The sequence below is a fragment of the Rana temporaria genome, chromosome 1, assembly GCF_905171775.1.
Source record: "Rana temporaria chromosome 1, aRanTem1.1, whole genome shotgun sequence".
NCBI lineage: Eukaryota > Metazoa > Chordata > Amphibia > Anura > Ranidae > Rana > Rana temporaria.
The window spans coordinates 421,320,033-421,333,320 of NC_053489.1; the positions used below are offsets into that span (position 1 = coordinate 421,320,033).

The 13,288-nt window shown below is 43.3% G+C and overlaps 2 protein-coding genes and 1 non-coding gene across 8 annotated transcripts in view; 1 reads left to right on the forward strand and 2 right to left on the reverse strand.

Annotated features, from left to right (window-relative positions):
* ENOPH1 (enolase-phosphatase 1) overlaps nucleotides 1-13,288 on the forward strand; it is a 140,670-nt gene that overhangs the window by 42,002 nt on the left and 85,380 nt on the right. Inside the window, exon 1 of one of the 3 annotated variants that reach the window (XM_040325182.1) lies at nucleotides 10,440-10,800. The exons of the other annotated variants lie outside the window; for them this stretch is intronic. Coding sequence (XP_040181116.1) covers nucleotides 10,717-10,800 — 84 coding nt within the window. The 5' untranslated portion in view covers nucleotides 10,440-10,716. Of the gene's footprint in view, nucleotides 1-10,439; nucleotides 10,801-13,288 lie in introns of those variants that run through there. 3 annotated transcript variants of the gene reach the window in all.
* On the reverse strand, nucleotides 1,608-10,296 carry HNRNPDL (heterogeneous nuclear ribonucleoprotein D like). Of its 4 annotated transcripts, none has more exons than XR_005743696.1 (9): nucleotides 10,136-10,296; nucleotides 7,860-8,028; nucleotides 6,425-6,586; nucleotides 5,403-5,534; nucleotides 5,203-5,323; nucleotides 3,867-4,031; nucleotides 2,776-2,867; nucleotides 2,311-2,414; nucleotides 1,608-1,838 (listed from the first exon to the last, which is right to left on the reverse strand). XR_005743696.1 is itself a non-coding variant. In XM_040325214.1 (8 exons), exons 1-7 carry the CDS (start codon nucleotides 10,210-10,212, stop codon nucleotides 2,797-2,799), a joined length of 897 nt encoding a protein of 298 aa, XP_040181148.1. In that variant the 5' UTR covers nucleotides 10,213-10,296; the 3' UTR covers nucleotides 1,608-1,838; nucleotides 2,776-2,796. The 4 variants fall into 4 exon arrangements, 2 of the variants coding, with proteins under 2 accessions (XP_040181148.1, XP_040181135.1); XR_005743695.1 differs by having other exon boundaries at nucleotides 1,608-1,842; XM_040325214.1 differs by lacking the exon at nucleotides 2,311-2,414.
* LOC120925410 lies at nucleotides 8,445-8,566 on the reverse strand. Its single transcript, XR_005746684.1, has one exon. It is a non-coding gene; the product is annotated as a small nucleolar RNA SNORA15 (small nucleolar RNA).

The window sequence follows — 13,288 nt, forward strand, 5'->3', positions numbered from 1 at the left end:
GGATTAACCCCTTAGGGCCAACAGCATGTAGAACAAGCATGCCGATTTAAGTTATTGGTTTAGCAGCTTTAGGGGGGGGGGCCTCTTACTCAATACCTTGAACTGTCCAAGCATTGTCATGCCTCAAGGAGCCAATATCAAGTAGATCAGGATATATACATAGTCTGTGGACTCCAACTTTCCTACAGGACTAAACTTACACATTTTGGCAGTTTTCACAGAAAGTAATGTAGCATACATTTGGCCTAAATGCAAATTTACAACATTTTGACAGATTCTCAGGTTTGCAAAATAAAGATGCCCGTGAGAAAAAAAACAAACATATGGGTAGTGTTGCATAACTGCACAATTGTCATTCAACAGGGACAGTGCTTAAAGCTGGCCTGGGCAGGATGGGGGGCTAAATGTGCCTGTATTGAAGTGGTTATAAAAGGCAAAGTAGTTTACTTGTACCCATGCAGGTCAAAAATAGATTTTCTTAACGATGTATAGTGTTCAGCGCACTGGCAGCACAAGGAGATTAAGCCGTTATTTACCACTCGAGAGGTTTGCTTTTTGCAGTGTTCCTCAGTGTACAGAATTGAATGCACAATTTAAGTACAAGCTTGCAGAAATGCAACATTGAGCACTTGCACAGCCAGTGATTGTTTCAGAAATTGGCCTACATCCAAGTTAATACATCAAGTTACGTTATCTGTATACAACACTCCCCTGCTCTACAGGAGTTAAGGATTATCTTGTATGTTGGCGTTCCTTAGCTTCACCCCCCACTTTTCATTCCAAACACCATTCAAGAGCAACCCCCCCCCACACACAAAAACACTGGAATTTCACTTCAAAAAGGAGAGAGATTTGTTTATATTCATTTGCACGATTAGGCAGTTGTAGAGAGCTTTTCTAGGCCAATATAACCTTCAATGTTGTAGGTGGACTTCGAGCCAGTTCACACAGGCAACACATCTCTTTGCGAGGTGACTTGAGCGCAATTTGGGGAGACTTAGTCGCCTCCAGGACAGGCGACTTTCCAGTGGCCAATCAAAAAACAATCAGCTCTGTAGGAGGGAGGGGTTTGCCTGAGAAAACAATTTTCTCTTCCTGTATTGTCGCTTCAGTTAAGACAGTGGATCAGACTTGGAGGCGACTTCCATTGAAATCTATGGGTACAAGTCAGGTTGAAGTAGTACAGGAACCTTTTCTGAAGTCGGAGCGACTTCAGTAGTGTACATTAAGACGGCTCCCATTCACTTTTATTTTCTGAACCACGTGACTATAAGTCGGATCCCAAGTCGCCTGTGTGAACCGGCTCTCAAAATGAACATGTGAGTGAAGTAAATTCTGCTGCTGTTAAGCAACTTGGGCATTTTCTGACAAGCATTAACTGCACGGCAAGGCGATTGTGTCAGAATTTGCAAACGGCAACAATTCCATTAGGATCAACAGTGAAGGATTCTGGCTGCAGAACCTAGGCTGCTGTGTACAGGGTGGTTTACTGGCTGAAGAGATAATTGCATTGTATGTGCAGCTGCTGGCATTCTAATGAAATTAGATTTCACAACCATAATTTTTTTTTAAAAATTTTATTATAAATCACACTGGACACACTGCAGTGAATGTCACAAAATTACATTTTATAAACATAAAATTAGGGGGAAACATAAAATCACTGTATACACAGATGAAGTTGACAGATCATGGAGAAAAAAAAAAATAGGGGTGGGGGGGACCAGATGCTATTTACATCAAGACACAAGTGTGTCCTGTACACAAAGTCCTCATAAGAGAAAATTGTAAACTCCCAGTCTGGATGAAAGCCTCCTGTAGCCGATCCTTAGCCATAGCTACCTATAAGACAGACATGTATTAGTTTCTTGGCAAGATTAGCATTGCATAGCCTATTTTAAAAAGCCTCTAAGAAAAAGCATATGCAATCCTTTGCTAGGCATTTTAACCCCCAACTAATGTTTCAAGACTACAAAAGTAAACAAAAATAAAACTAAAATAAAAATTTAAATTATGTGCATATAACCATAGAAACATTTCACCCTCCAGTTAAATAAGTCCTCTGCAGATTGCACTATTAGCTATAAAGAAAGGAAGTAAACATTAATCCTAAAAATTAAACAAAATCTCAATACATCCCTTTAAGAAAAGCCAATATTAAGCTGTCAATTCATTTACTTTAAAAAAAAATGCCTGCAAAACAATTAATGAACGTTAACAAAAAGACTTTGAAGGTTAAGAAGCAAAGTCTGAAGTAGTTTTTCCCAGTTTAATCTTTACGCTGGTACATGAAGTTGGAAGAGACCATACCACAGGACAGCGGTTTCTGGTGTACGCCTTGCACTCTGCCCACAACGTGCGACCCCAGAGATAGACGTGGTCAGGGTGACACACGGCCTGCAATGAAGTTCCCGCTGGCGGGTACAAACAAGGTATAATGTCAGAGTTAGAAGACAACATTCTTCTTTACCTTAAGTTGTACCCATTTCAGTACTTTACCTTTGTATATAACTTTAAATAATAATTTGCTTATTTATTCCTTAATTCATCTGGCATAAAGAGACCAGATTACACCAATTTAAAGAATTTTTACTTAATAGGGAAAAATACTCAAGGTTCGTCTTTAAGTTAAAGCTCTAAAAAAAAATTACTATGCAATACAATTTTACAAAAAAAGCTGTTCACAATTTAACATTTATAAAAAGGAGTCCACACAGATTAAATTTATTTTATTAAGTCTTAAAGGTTAAAATATCCATTCAGCTTTATACATACCTGATGTGATTGTAAAAGCCATTAATAAGGCTGATAGTTATTTAGGTGACTTCCGCCTCCTCTAGATGCCTTGCCATATGTGCTTTGCTGGCCTGCAGCAAAACAAGTTAAAAATATAAAAATTAGGTCAGCAACATCTTGAAGGTTACGTTAGACAGTTCAATACAAAGCAATGAAATAGCAATTTGGGGGTGGGAGCCAAAAAAAAAAAATTATGCAAAAAAAGTGTTAGAACATGTCTACTATGGTTGTCTTTACCACTTGCCTGCAATTTACTGTAGGCAAAGCAGCTTTACCCATATGTTGCTGCCTACATCCAGGTTTAGGGCACATGTGTGCACCCTGCCTGGCTCCTGCTGAGATTATACACAGCCAGAGCTTATCAGCAGGTCCCAGCCAATAATTCATGGCCAGGACCTACTGTGTACATTCTCAGCCCAGAACTGTGTTGGTAAATACAAAGCTCTGTACAGAGGGAGCAATCCAGCCATCATCTCCAGATGCAACCCCTTCCCAGCCAGTGTCATTAGTAATTACTGTAAAATGTCAGGGGCAGTTGGTTCCCCCCAGCATAAATGCCAGATTGCCTGCTGTAGTATTGCAGCCATTAGTAGCATTTAAAAAAAATTCCAGTATATGCACACACACCAGTTTGTAGGCACTAACTTTCACGCAAACCAATCAATAAAAACACTTATTGGGATTTTTTATATATTTATTTAATTTATTACAGGTACTTGTATATCAAAAACATGTAGCAGAATACATTTTGGCCAAAATGTATGAAGAAATTTTATCTGATATGTTTTATGGGAGAAAGAAATTGTTTTCTTCAAAATTTTCCGCCTTTCGTTTATATACATCACAAAAAACCCAGTGGTGATCAAATACCACCAAAAGAAATCGCTGTTTGTGTGGAAAAGTGGTAAATTTCATTTGGGTGGCTGCGCAATAGATGCCAGTTAAAGAAGCGCACTGCCAAAAAGGCAAAAGATGGCCTGGCCATGAAGGGGTAAAAAAAAAAAAAAAAAAGGAATAAAAGAAAAAAAAAATCTTCTGGAGCTCAAGTGGTTAATACGTTTTCCACTCACCACTGTAGTCTGTGTACCCTTGATTGTATCCACCATAGTTTCCATAGTTTGAATAGTCATATCCACCATAACTGTTGTACGAGTCATTGTAAGAGTTGTTTCCATAGCCTCCATATCCTTGATCGTAGTAGTTATTGTAACCTTGATTCCAGTTCTGCCCTTGACCTTTAAGGGGAATACATACATTTAAAATCACAGCACAATTACAGTATAAAAAAAAAAAAAAAGTTGCTTAGTTTTGTTATCACTGAATTTTTGGCTAAAATTGCATCGTTTCAAGTTTTGGATAGACTAGAAAGAACTGTGGCCCCTTACACACTGGGTCACTTTGCAGTCGCTACAACGCTAAAATTAGCACATGCAAAGCACCCTGAAAAAGCCGCCGGCTTTCACACTAGAGTGGTGCACTAGGACGGTTAAAAAAAAAAAAAAGTCCTGCTAGCAGCATCTTTGGAGCGGTGCTTCTGCTCCTGCCCATTGAAATCAATGGGGTACTGCAGCTAAACCGCTGACAAAGCACCTCTGCATGCGCTTTGCTGTGGTTTTTAACCCTCTCAACCGATAGCGGGGTAAAACCGACCAGCTAGTGGCCGAATAGCGCAGCCAAGTTGACAGTAAAGCGCCGTTAAATAGCAGCGATTTACTGCCAACGCTGCCCCAGTGTGAAAGGGGCCTTTGGGGAGATTCTTTCCCCATTTTAATGGCAAACATCTTTAAACAACCACCATGTTAGCATTTGATGGCAGGTGGCAAGTCATAGCTGTGTGGAGCTAGAAATATGTTATATGAAACTGTTCAAGTACAATAATTTGTTGTTACTATGCTCATGTTTCAAGTCAGAGTTATACTGAGGGCCTAATGCCGAGAAGTGTTTAAATTGTGTTGGAGCGAGGCCTGGTACCAGACTATCCCCGATGAGTTTGCCTTGTGTAGGTCATCGATTTGTGTAAAAAAAATAAAAATAAAGCCTTCACAATCACTTAGTTTGGCCTGGCTCATGGCATGAACACAAGCCCAGTGCATGCCAAATCACAGAACTGGAGCAATTTCATGATGCCCTTTACATTACTTCAAGATTGTGCAATACACCTGCAGATTAAAAATCCCAGCACTGCTCACCAAAGGAGAGGTGGTTGTCTAGCAAGGTTTCCACACTCTACAACCAATATTTTGTCATCTAGTATTTGAGATAGTTACATCTCAGAAAATCTGCTGAGAAATAAACTGATAAGAGGCTCCATTCCTTCCCTATTCTGTCGACAATAGTTTTGCTGACATGAGGCTTCACTTGTTTACACATCACAATTCAATATAGGTTAAAAAGCATTTTATATACCTCCTCTGCCTCTCCCCCTTCCACCGCCTCGTCCTGGCGATGCACCTCTTCCTCCTTTTTGTTGTTGCTGCTGTTGCTGTTGTCTGTATACTTCTTTAGGCTGTGCAACTTTGATTTCACACTGAGAAAAGAGAAAGTCAATAAATATAAAGAATATTCAAAGCCAACGTTGTAAAATGAGCCTTAGTCCATCATCTTACCTTTCCTGAGCCGATCTGGTGATATCTGCTTTCCAACAACTTCTTTACTGGATCCTCATCTGCGTATGTGATGAAACAGAACCCTCTCCTTTCATTGGTCTTTGTGTCCATGGGAAGTTCAATGTTCTCAATCTACAAAAAAAGTTCCAGCAGTTTATACCAAACCTTTTGCAGGGCCCAAGTAGTAGTTTGCAACATGCACATCCAACTTTTGCCAATTACGGTAAGATACTGTACACCCACAGGCCTAACATAAGGAAAGCAGACAAATAGGACTGTAGTACAGCCCATAAACCGATTGTTTCTTAAAGCGGAGGTTCGCCGGTAAAATGCAGTTTACCCTTAGATGTATGCTCATTTAGTCTAGGGGAATCGGCTAGTTGTTTTAAAATCTGAGCATTACTTACCGTTGTAGAGGGCGATCTTCTCCGCCACTTCCGGGTATGGGCTGTGGGACTGGGCGTTCCTTCTTGATTGACAGTCTTCCGACAGTCGCATCCATCGCGTCACGATTTTCCGAAAGTAGCCGAACGTCGGTGCGCAGTATAGAGCCGCACCGACGTTCGGCTACTCGTGACGCGATGGATGTGACCGTCGGAAGCCTGTCAATCAAGAAGGAACGCCCACTCCCTAAGACCCATACCCGGAAGTGGCGGAGAAGATCGCCCTCTACAACGGTAAGTAATGCTCGGATTTTAAAACTAGCCGATTCCCCTAGACTAAATGAGCATACATCTAAGGGTAAAAGAGCAAAAACAGCATTTATGGGTGAACTCCCGCTTTAAGTATGAAGCCAATACCCCCAAAATATTTATGGCTAGTTTGATACTTTACAAGTTTGCCAGGGTTTTACTTTGTCAAGCTCAAACATGTTTACATATGGTGCATTATACGAAGCCTTCTACAACATGCGAGTCATAATCTCACAAGTAATTTTCACGTGCCTCCCCCAACTAAAATTTACCAGCAATAAGAACTGCTGTACAAAAAGTGTGCCTTCTGGAGCAATGGTGTTTACTTACTTCACCAAAACCACCAAAGTAGTCCTTGATCTGTTCCTCGGTAGTATCAGGGCTTAGGCCACCAACAAAGACTTTCTTGGGAGGCTCCTTGCCTTTCAATGCCTTTGCTCTTTTGGGATCAATAAGTTTGCCATCAAGTTTGTGTTCCTTCAGCTCAAGTACCTGTAGTTTAATAAAAGCAGATCAACCTGTTATTATATTGGCCAAGTAAAGGAATCAGGCAAGACTGTTACATAGACTAATAAAACAAAATTACATTTCAGCATCAAGTGGAACTTCACTCTCCCAATCAATATTGATTTTTAATCCTCATACTGGTTTTAAACTGTTACATTTCTTCAGTAACCTGTTTTTTGCCTAGGCAAATGTCATACATCCCAGGAATGGTTTCCTCAACCAAGCACACCCTCCTGCATGAATGAGCTAAGGGCAGATAGATATGGATGGGGGACTTTGAATATTAAAAAATGAATTAATAGAGTTTGTGGTGCTTGGATGCACTTTAAAGTGCAACTACATTTCCAATGCAAACCCCCCCCCCCAGCAAATCCAACTTGGGACAAAGCTACCAGCCCTCACCAATCAGAAAACGTCATAAGTTAAGAAATTGTAAAAAGGATTCTATTTTGGAGGTGACCTTAGAGTGAAGCTCTGACCATATACCACTTTCAAATTAAAGGACAAGTTCACCTTTGGGAACATGTACCAAGTGCTGAAGCCACTATGTGGGGAGAAGTTCCCTGTACTACATGTCATGGTTAAAAAAAAAAAATATGGAGTGGCCTTGCAGCGCTCTGACCACATTTATGCATACAAGTGTGGATGAACTACAAGCCCCAACATCCTAAGGGCCAGCTGACAGCTTGTAGTTCTCAATGAACTACCACAGCGCTGTAGTAGTTCATTGGTTCTTTGTTAGCGATTATAAGCTTACCCGCACAAGATGCATGGGCAAGCAGATACACTGAGGGTGCAGGAGACCTGCATGGCATGTTTTATAGGCTCCTAATACAAGACAAATAAATGCACATTTACTTGCAAAAAATGTGCATTTATTTTAGGAAGATGAACTTATCATTTAAAGCACTGCCATCAATGAAATTGGCAGTCTACTAGTGTCATACTTAAAACAGAGTTCCACACACAAAATTAGAAAGTCTGCTTTAGCATGCAATTTTAAGGGGGGCACACAAGATGTTCACCTCTCCCCCTTGGCAATCTGGGACATGTCCCTGATTGCCCGGCCAACCATGACACACACAATGCCGGCACCGCAGAGAGGGGGAGACGAGCAGGGCTTCGAACACCGCATTGCTGGAACCTGGGACAGACGAGTGTCAGATGAATAAAACTCAGCAGCTACACTTTTTGTAGGTGCTGACCTATATTGGCGGACATCCGCTTTAAACATTTCACTTTGTATGGCAACACTTACCTTGTCTACACTTATAGCCTCTTTAAAGAGAACAAATCCAAAACCCCTTGATCGTCCAGTGACCGGATCTGTTTTAATTGTGCAGTCAAGCACTTCTCCGAATCTTGTGAGGTATTCCGTAAGATCTTTTTTGCTCGTGTCCCAGCTGAGCCCTCCAATAAACATTTTCCTTTGGAAGGAGAGAAAAAAAAATGAATTAGAAAACAAGTTCATCGGCTGCGCTTGTATATAAATATAGGGAATTGCATAATTCTGATCAGTGCTTTATCTTAAACGCCTACTTTGTGTGTTTGTTGATTTTCAACAGGGCTTGTGCAATACGAAGGCTGAATTCACACAGGCTTGCAGTAGAATGCAATGGAAGAGATTTTTTTGCGCATTTTAACTCAGACTTGTACTGATCTGCATTTTCATGCACTTGTAAAATGCAGGCCAACAACATTTTTTTGTTGTGTCCTGTTCACACTACAACACCACATTGACCTGCGTTGGGTTAAAATCCAACATGTATGCATTTTTTTTTATCTAAACTGAGAAAAGACAGAAGTATAAACAAGGAATGCATAACATACACTAAACGAGGAAAAATGTACTCAAGTGCGCAGACATGCTAAACAGAATGCCATAGGAAAGCACAGTTGAAGTTTACTCTAGCATGGTGTCTGACTGCAAAAATCACCACAAGATGATGCAGAATTCGTCCATGCAGCAACATGTACGTATTTTAACAATGCAGGTCAACGCAGTGTTGTAGTGTGAACAGGACACAAATACATCATTGTGTATGTGTTGACCTGAATTTTACAAGTGCGTTAAAACACAAATCAGCACAAGTCAACGCATGTTAAAATATACATAAAATGGATGAAAAATGTACAGTGTTAAAGCTGAACTCCATCTTTTGTTAGACTTTACATATTTCGTGCAAAACCGCTGCACAGAGCAGGCAAGTTTTTTTTTTTATTATAAATACTAAACTATTCCTATACAATCAGTTTAAGAATTATGGAGGCTTTAGCCGTGTAATTTTGAAATCAGAGCAGTACTAGCACCAGTTGACTACATGTTCCAATGGGAGGCACCCTTACTGTACAATAGATTAAATGCTAGATAAGCATAAATAAGGAAAACATCTTTTGGGGAGATGATGCTCCTCCTTTCTTTCTCTGGGTCAGAGGTCACAGTAAAAAATAAAAAATAATAATGGGGGAGATCAAAGGCTTAGATCACCTTTGCAACAACATTCATGTTACATCCATATGTAGGCTGTAACAGAGAGCCAAGTCACATTCCCACAATCCCCCTCCCCCACATTTTTTTTGTAGATGGGTGGAGCCCACACAGCTGCAGCATCCATTCACTTGTGAATGAAAATACTACAATACCACCTACCACAAAGGCAGATATCAATGCAACACATTCAACCAGTGTTTACTTCCTCCAGAATCACACCTGAACGTATACATGGACCTGTAGCAAGAGGTAGAGCCTGTAAATTGCCCTTGTTATACACTGATCGCAAGTGCAATACTCTACAGGCGCGATAAAAAAAAAAGTGCACTATGGGGGGGGGGGGGGGTAGATTTACAATAACTGGAGGGGACAAAATCTGGTGCAGCTCTGCATGGTAGCCAGCTTTTAACTTTACTTTCAGAGTTGCTTTGCTGGAAAAGAAAAACACTGGGAGCCGATTGGCTTCTATCTAGTGAGCTGCACCGGATTGTGAACTCTCCAGTTCTAGTAAATTAACCCCTAGGCCTTTAAGATTTCCGCTAAACAACACAGACACTATAAACCTAATCATCTTAAAGTAAAAGTATGGGGTTATTGAGCTGCTGGACCAGAAGTGCACGGTAGCCAATCAGCTTTTACAATTAAAGCTAGACGCCGATTGGTTGCCATGAGCAGCTGCTATAGAGCCTGTCCCCGTCTATGCCATAGGCAGTCATTATAAACGAAGCGGTTATATTTAGAAGCGCTATTACAGTGCAAGCGTCAGCGTATCACGGCGGTATACTTACAAGGGAAGGCAGACGCGCTGACGTCATCCAGAAAGCCAATCGGAAGCAAGCGTGAGATAGCTCCGCCCGTTCGCTTCTTATTGGCTACTGCTGACGACATGCGATTCGGAACGAACGCAAATTGCACCGGCGCTGTTTAACAACGCAGCGGCAGTATAGTCGCCCCCTAGAGGCAATAAAAACCCCTACCCCTATGTTCCCTCCGCTCCCACCACCTTCCACTACAAGGCCAAGAGCGACGCTCCCCACACTTACCCATCATCTTGCTGGTTTTTGCTGGCGTTGATCTTAGCTCCTTCGGAGTATTCGTCCGCGTTACTGTACCCACTCATGATTTCACCAACGGTTATCCACGAAACCTACAAGGAAGAGACCTGACCCGTCCCCGCCACAGACAACAACGGAAAAGATCCTCCCGCAGCCCGCCCTTAGCTTATATATGAGAAGCGGGAGCCAATAGCGACCCGCCATTCTCGACACGTCACGTGAGAGCGCTCGCCGTCTATTGGCTGCAAACGGAGCGATGGGAGGAGGCACGACCGGAAGTGGAGAAGGTTGGGCGGGGGCTGCGCAGGGGAGACAAAGGGGGAGCGTGGAAATTGAGGAGAGGTGCTGAGGCCGTGTGCAGAAGGCCTGATTTGGGAGGGTAGTTCTTTATGTACGGTGTGTAAAATATACAGCAGTGAGCGCCGCTTACACATACACACAGCGGGAATTAGGCGGCCTGGGAGCAGCTTCGTCCATGTTAGCAGTGCAAGCACATTGATAGGGAGTGCTCCCGCCTCTTCCTCACACTGCAGCTTCCGCCTCTCCGCCGCACACACTGCTGGAGAAGCATGGGCTCACTTACCGTGCCGGCCTGTGTCAGCACTGTACTCCTAGATATCGAGGGCACCACCACCCCGATTACCTTTGTCAAGGTAAGGGATCTCAGGACATGGATGGCTCGTATGTCTCAAATCACAATCCTTCTCTAATAAGGATGAAATCGGGTGTAAACCAATCAGCGTCTAGCTTTAGCTTGTTCAGTTATGCTTTAAAAATAAAAGGTAAAAGCTGATTGGTTGCCTCCAGTGTTTGAAAAATCTCAGTTCCCAGCTGAGTGTGTGTGAGCAGTGATGGGGCTCATTCACTCTTCCTCCATTGATCTACATCAGGGGCTTCAAACTGGTTGCCCTCCAGCTGTTGCAAAACTACAAGTCCCATGATGCATTGCAAGGCTGACAGTTACAAGAATTACTCCCATAGACAGAGGCATGATGGGACTTGTAGTTCATCTACAGCTGGGGGGGACCGTCGGTTTGGGACCCCTGATCTACATAGATCAGCCCTTGCTCAATTTAAAGGGTAAGTTCACCTTTCCAGAAAATCTGTGATGTGAGCTTACACTGGACCCCCCCAGGTGTCACTATACATAAGTCCTTACAATCACCCACTGCATATTTTTATAGAAAACATCTAAAGACGCATTGACCTTTTAAGGTGGATAAAAACGTGAAAATAGGAAGATTGTGTGGTCTCCAGACTGTGGCCTATTGATTGCGTTTAACCGGTCCTTGGGGCACTGGGGCATAGTCCCCCCACGAGACTAGTGAAGGGGCACAATTCCTCCCCTATGACTCCAATAATGGGGCCCATCTCCTAATGATTTCAACAATTGGTCCCAATGACACCAATGATGGGACATTTTTCCTCCCACTAACATCAAACATGGGACATTATTCAGCCGCCACTTTACCGCTCTGGAATTTGAAATTCCTGCGGCTTAACCTGAATGTACCTCGTAAAGGTAAATTCTAATTGGTTGATGCCGTCACATGGACACGCCGACCATTCAGAACCTGCCTAGCCCATCTTGTCAGCGCTGGAGATGAGAGAAATCCGCATTGATTTTTAAATTCATGGACCTGATTCACACCTATGTATTTTTAGTGCATTCTGCAGATTCGCACTACAGAACGTGTTTGATAGGAAAACCATGTTAAATGGACTGTAGAGAAAGTCTGAAAAAGGCACTAAAAATGCATAGGTGTGAATGAGGCCTAAAGCGGCGACCCGATGTCTCAGAGCGGGCGATCGCGGGGCTCAGGTACTATGGGACCTGGGGGGCTGGGGAGAGGGTCCAGTGTAAATTCACCTTACAGGTGAACTTGTGCTTTAAAGCGGATCTCCACTCTAAAGTGGAGTCCCGCTGATCGGCACCCTCCCCCCCTCCGGTGTCACATTTGACACCTTTCAGGGGGGAGGGGGGTGCAGATACCTGTCTACAGACAGGTATCTGCACCCACTTCCGGCCCTACGATACGGGCAAAAGACGGGTTTTTTCCTCGTTTCCCGTCCGTCCCCCGTTGTATGCTGGGAACACTCGGCTCCCAGCACACAGCGGGAGCCAATCGGCAGGCGCAGCGCGACTCGCGCATGCGCCGTAGGGAACCGGGCAGTGAAGCCGGAGCGCTTCACTTCCTGGTTCCCTCACCGTGGATGGAGGGGGGAGCAGCAGGGTGACGAGCGATCGGCTCGTCATCTGCTGCGATCACCGCTGGACTCCAGGACAGGTAAGTGTCCTTATATTAAAAGTCAGCAGCTGCAGTATTTGTAGCTGCTGGCTTTTAATATATTGTTTTAGTGGCACATCCGCTTTAAGGGCATATAGAAAACAAGTATGTAAGGCCACACATTATCACGTAGCGGGAACGAGCGTTCCTGCTGCATGGTTTTGACATCGCAATTTTTCACATGATTTTGCATTTTGTTTAGGGCTGCTTCTTTGTGCGTGTTTGTCACCCAAAAAGAAGCTCCTTGGGTTTACCCAATAGGCTTTGTTTTGTAAAAAATGATCTACAAAAAAAGAGGCTCCTGGTCCTTTAGGTTGGGTTCATACTATAAGGCCTCGTACACACGACAGAGTTTCTTGGCAGAATTCGGCGAGAAACTCGGTCAGAGCCGGATTCTGCCGAGAAACTCTGTCGTGTGTACACTTTCGGCCCGATGGAGCCGCCGAGGAACTCGTCGAGAAAATAGAGAACATGTTCTCTATTTTCTCGTTGTTCTATGGGAGCTCTCGGCCCGCCGAGCTCCTCGGCGGCTTCAGGGCTGAACTGGCCGAGGAACTCGATGTGTTTGGCACGTCGAGTTCCTCGGCCGTGTGTACGAGCCCTAACACTCCGGGTCACAGCAGAGGTCCGGTGCATCTCCATTCACCGTTTCAGGTCCGATTTCTGCCAGATTTTTATGGGCTGAATTTGGACCTGAAATAGACCAAAAAACGCACATGGCTACTGTGTAAATCGCACCGGAGATGTGTGAATCGGCTCCATAGAGAAACGGTCACAATCTCCTGCTATGCCAATTGGAAATGGGGAAATGCCATTTGCATAGGTGTGAATCCAGCCGGGGTTGTAAAGGTTC